At 47.2% G+C, this 5,411-nt stretch overlaps 1 protein-coding gene across 1 annotated transcript in view; it reads right to left on the reverse strand.

Annotated features, from left to right (window-relative positions):
* Positions 1 to 563: 563 nt before the first annotated feature.
* Positions 564 to 5,411, reverse strand: part of LOC128357741 (plexin A3-like) — a 43,813-nt gene continuing 38,965 nt past the window's right edge. Inside the window, 1 exon segment of the mRNA XM_053318110.1 lies at positions 564 to 659. Coding sequence (XP_053174085.1) covers positions 564 to 659 — 96 coding nt within the window.

The raw sequence follows: 5,411 nt of genomic DNA on the forward strand, positions 1-5,411 counted from the left end.
GCTGCGAATCCCGAGGTCAGGTTGATTAGTCCTCACGTCACATCTATCGTTTGGTGAAACCTGACTCAGTCTTCTAACACCTCGTTTCCAGATCTTTCCACAGCCACGCCCCCCCCCCCCCCCCCCCCCCTCGTTTTGATCCCTGCTTTAGTGAATTTAAATCCAAATCCAAACCGACAGATGCATCGAGAAGGTTTGTTTAGTTTTTTGCCCCCAAAGTGACTCCTTTCCAGTTTGGAGTCACGTTGATATATGAATCCAAATCGGTTCGGAAACTGATTTTTCTGCCCCAAAACCCACCGAACGGAGGTAGTTGGGGTCCCAGCCAGCCAGTTAGTCAGTCTTCAAGTCAATCAATCAATCAATTGACAAATAAATGACTGATAGATTGATTGCTAAAGGGCCGGAGCTGTGGCTGTCAGTTCGGTCCAACACGGAGCAGTTCAGCTGACTGTTCGACAGTTCAGAAAAACAAAATGCCCTCGCTTCCCCCTCCTCCATTCTTCTTCCCATCCCCCCCATCCATCTATCAGTCCATCAGTCCATCCGTCCTTCTCCTCCTCTCAGCTGCTTCCAGACATCAGGTTGATGGCTTGCTCCAGTTTGTGCCTCAGTTTGTGTTTGCGACAGTAACCGTCCCGATCCAACGCCGTCAGGATCTGCAGAAACAAGCGACAGACATAAGTAACGAAGGCTTCATTTCACTTTATTCCACAATAAACTGTGAAAATGTAGCTTCCACAGTGAGCTCCTGATGTCTGCTGTACTAGTTTTAAAATGAAAAAAATACACTTGATTACAACGAGCCGTGTCTGTCCTGATGATTAAGGCCATGTGGTCATTAAAGTTTGGCATTTTTAAGGACGGAAATGTCTCGATGTGTCTCAGTGGATTGCAGTGACATTTTGTGGAGACCTTCATGGTTCCCTACAGTAAGTATCTGAATGTCGTTGGCTATCCTCTGTCTTTTCATCTACCACCACCACCATCATCATTAAGGTTGGCATTTGGGATTTTGTGTGAAATGTCCTGGTGGGTGACTAATGATTCTTTTCATGATGGATTAATCTGTCAGTTATATTTTTTTCTATTATTCGATTAGTTGTTTGGTTTTTTTAAATGTCAGAAAACGGTAAAACATGCCAATCACTGTTTCCCAAAGCTCAAAGTAATGTCTTCTTAAGTCTTGTTTTGTCCCACAACCCAAAGACATTCAGTTTACTGTCATAAAGGACTAAAGAAGACACAAATTAATCAATGAATCATTAGTGCCAGCTCCTAAAAGCCATGGTACTCTATCGAGGACTGATCCCTGAAGGAGTTAAAAGGTTTTTTCCCCAATCACCAACATGTGAACTGGTATATCAGCAGTAATATGGCTGCTCTGTACAGGCCTGTGAAGGGAGGAAGCTGAGCCTGAAGGCAGAAATCTCAAGTGACCTTTAGCTCTACTGTGTCCCTCACCTGTGCTCATTGGGCAATGACCAGAAACAATGAGAACAATGGGATCATGGATACAGGCAGCCAGACTTAGCCTCCTTTTACAGGGTGGCTAAGCCTGAGAGAGCCTTAGAGACTCAGACATGTGGAAGGAACTGGGGGTAAACCTGCTATTCCTTTGGATTAAAAGCAGTCGGTTACGGTTGTTTGGGCATCTGAAGCCTCCCTGTGGAGGTTCTCCAGGCAGGTCCAACTAAGGGGAGACCTCCAGGGAAGACCCAGAACACAGTGCAGGTTGTGTATCCCATCTGGGCTGGGAATGCCTTGGGATCCCACGAGAGGAGCTGGAGAGAAAAGGATTCCCTGACTACCTTTTTTCGCCTGGCTGAACAGATATCTTGATTTGGACCAACTGATGGCAGCAACAGATCTAAAAACCACCAGAATACACATTTCAAACAACATATCCTTCTGGCATATGGCCTTATAACAGCAAAAAAACTGATCCTACTTAACTGGAAGAAGAGAGAGGTCCCCTCATTTAAGCATTGGTTGACTGATTTGACAGACACCTTACATTTGGAGAGAATTGGATTTATTCTGAAAGACAAGTTGAGGGACTTTGATAAAATCTGGCAACCTTTGGTCTCTCATCTCGAAAGAGAATCTGACTGAGTCCCTAGTTGGATGCACTCCTAAGGGGGGGTTAGGGATGGGGGGGGGGGGGGGGGGGTTGTTGGTTTCCTTTTTTTTTTGTTTCATCTGCTTGTTTACTTGCTATTCATTTTTGTCATTAGTCCTTTTTGTCAGGGATTACTTTTTCTCACCTTCTGTAAAAAACTTCCTTCCTTCCTTCCTTCCTTCCTTCCTTCCTTCTTCCTTCCTCCCTTCTTTCCTTCCTTCCTTCGTCCTTTCCTTCCCTCTCCCTCCCTTCCTTCCTTCCTTCTTCCTTCTTTCCTCCCTCCGTCCTACTTTCCTTCCATCTTTCCTCTCCTCCCTTCCTTCCTCCCTTCTTTCCATCCTTCCCTCCTTCCTTCCTCCCTCCTTTCTTTCATTCCTTCCTTCGCTCCTTTCCTTCCTTCCTTCCTTTTCCTTCTTTCCTTCCTTCCTTCCTTCCTTCCTTCCTTCGTCCTTTCCTTCCCTCTCCCTTCCTTCCTTCCTCCTTTGCTTCTTCCCTCCCTTCATCCTTCATTCTTTCCTTCTTTCCTTCCTTCCCTCCTTCCTTCCTCCCTTCCTTCCTCCTTTCCTTCCTCCCTCCTTTCTTTCATTCCTTGTTGGTTTCCTTTTTTTTTTTGTTTCATCTGCTTGTTGATGCAGGGCTCTGCTTGTTTACTTGCTATTCATTTTTGTCATTTGTCCTTTTTGTCAGGGATTACTTTTTCTCACCTTCTGTAAATAACTTCCTTCCTTCTTTCCTTCCTTCTTCCTTCCTCCCTTCTTTCCTTCCTTCCTTCGTCCTTTCCTTCCCTCTCCCTCCCTTCCTTCCTTCCTTCCTTCTTCCTTCTTTCCTCCCTCCGTCCTACTTTCCTTCCATCTTTCCTTTCCTCCCTTCCTTCCTCCCTTCTTTCCTTCCTTCCCTCCTTCCTCCTTTCCTCCCTTCCTTCCTCCCTCCTTTCTTTCATTCCTTCCTTCGCTCCTTTCCTTCCTTCCTTCCCTTCTTTCCTTCCTTCCTTCCTTCCTTTGTCCTTTCCTTCCCTCTCCCTTCCTTCCTTCCTCCTTTGCTTCTTCCCTCCCTTCATCCTTCATTCTTTCCTTCCTTCCTTCCTTCCCTCCTTCCTTCCTTCCTTCCCTCCTTCCTTCCTCCCTTCCTTCCTCCCTTCCTTCCTCCCTCCTTTCTTTCATTCCTTGTTGGTTTCCTTTTTTTTTTGTTTCTTCTGCTTGTTGATGCTTTGATTGGTTTCCCAACAAACATATTTGAAACATATGTGCTGGATTTCCCATTATGTGCTGTCTGCTGTGGTGGATCAGTCATTGGTTATTCTCCGGCTGTAGAGAGCAGTGTTTGAAATTAACGGGGGTTGAGGGGGAAAAAGAACGCCCCTAAAAAATGTCCTTGGAGTCGGGATGACAGCAGTTTTTTAAAGTCCCTCGTAAAAAACAAACAGTTAAAGTCTTAATACGTTTAGCAAAAGCACGTCTGGAGTTTTACGCTTTATTCAACGTGCAACTCGGAAATGGTTGAGACAGCTGGGGCTTCCAAACCTGCACAACCTCCTCTTCCTCTAACACTAGGGAGGGGGGGGGGGGGGGGGGTGATGCAGCTGTGACAGACACTACCACTAACATTAGGAGGGGTTTTTTTTTTAAGTTTATTGTTTGAGTGCAAAAATCACAGCCTTCATTACAGTGTTTGATTTAACCCTCCTGTTGCCCTCAAGTCAAGGAAGGAAGGGAGGTAGGAAGGGAGGAAGGAAAGGAGGAAGCAAAGGAGAGAGGGAGGGAGGAAGGAAGAAGGAAGGGAGGAAAGAAGAAGGAAGAAAAGGTGGGAGGAAGGGAGGAAGGAAGGAAGGAAGGACAGGAGGAAGGGAGGAAGGAAGGAGGGACGGAGGAAGGAAGGGAGAAAGAAGGAAGGAAGGAAGGAAGGGAGGAAGAAGCAAGGAAGGAAGGTAGGACGGAGAGAGGGAGGAAAGAAGGAAGGAAGGAAGGGAGGAGAGGAAAGATGGAAGGAAGGTAGGACGGAGGGAGGAAAGAAGGAAAGGATGAAGGGAGGGAAGAAGGAAGGAAGGGAAGGAAAGGAGGATTGTGGGGTTGTGATGCACTAACATTAGGAGTGTTTTTGGGGTTTTTTAAAGACACAATTCTGTCACACTTCCAACTGAGTCACAACATACAGTCACTGTGACTGTAAAAAACTGCCCTGAAAATGATCCAAAATGCCCCTTGAGTCAAGGAAGGAAGGAAGGTGGGAGGGAGGAAGGATGGAAGGAAGGAAAGGAGGGAGGAAGGAAGGAACGAAGGGAGGAAGGAAGGAGGGAAGGAAGGAAGGAAGGAAGGAAAAGAGGGAGGGAAGGAAGGAAGGAAAGGAGGGAGGGAGGAAGGAAAGGAGGGAGGAAGGAAGGAAAGGAGGGAGGAAAGAAAGGAGGAAGAAAGGAACAAATGAAGGGAGGAAGGAAGGAGGGAAGGAAGGCAGGAAGGAAAGAAAAGAGGGAGGAAGGAAGGGAGAAAAGGAAAGAAGGAAGGAAGGTAGGACGGAGGGAGGAAGGAAGGGAGGAAGGAAGGGAGGAAAGGAAAGGAAAGGAAAGATGGTAGGAAGGTAGGACGGAGGGAGGAAAGAAGGAAAGGATGAAGGGAGGGAAGAAGGAAAGGAGGAAGGAAGGAAAGGAGCGAAGGAAGGAATGAAAAGATGGAAGGAAGGTAGGACGGAGGGAGGGAGGAAAGAAGGAAAGGAGGAAGGAAGGAAAGGAGCGAAGGAAGGAATGAAAAGATGGAAGGAAGGTAGGACGGAGGGAGGGAGGAAAGAAGGAAAGGATGAAGGGAGGGAAGAAGGAAGGAAGGAAGGAAAGGACGAAGGGAGTAAGGAAGAGGGAAGGAAAGGAGGAAGGAAGGAAGGTAGGACGGAGGGAGGAAGGAAGGGAGGAAGGAAGGGAGGAAAGGAAAGGAAAGGAAAGATGGTAGGAAGGTAGGACGGAGGGAGGAAAGAAGGAAAGGATGAAGGGAGGGAAGAAGGAAAGGAGGAAGGAAGGAAAGGAGCGAAGGAAGGAATGAAAAGATGGAAGGAAGGTAGGACGGAGGGAGGGAGGAAAGAAGGAAAGGATGAAGGGAGGGAAGAAGGAAGGAAGGAAGGAAAGGACGAAGGGAGTAAGGAAGAGGGAAGGAAAGGAGGAAGGAAGGAAGGTAGGACGGAAAGAGGGAGGAAAGAAGGAAGGAAGGAAGGGAGGAGAGGAAAGATGGAAGGAAGGTAGGACGGAGGGAGGAAAGAAGGAAAGGATGAAGGAAGGAAGGAAGGAAGGGAGGAAAAGGAAGGAAGGAAG

Source organism: Scomber japonicus, chromosome 4, assembly GCF_027409825.1.
Source record: "Scomber japonicus isolate fScoJap1 chromosome 4, fScoJap1.pri, whole genome shotgun sequence".
Taxonomy (NCBI): domain Eukaryota; kingdom Metazoa; phylum Chordata; class Actinopteri; order Scombriformes; family Scombridae; genus Scomber; species Scomber japonicus.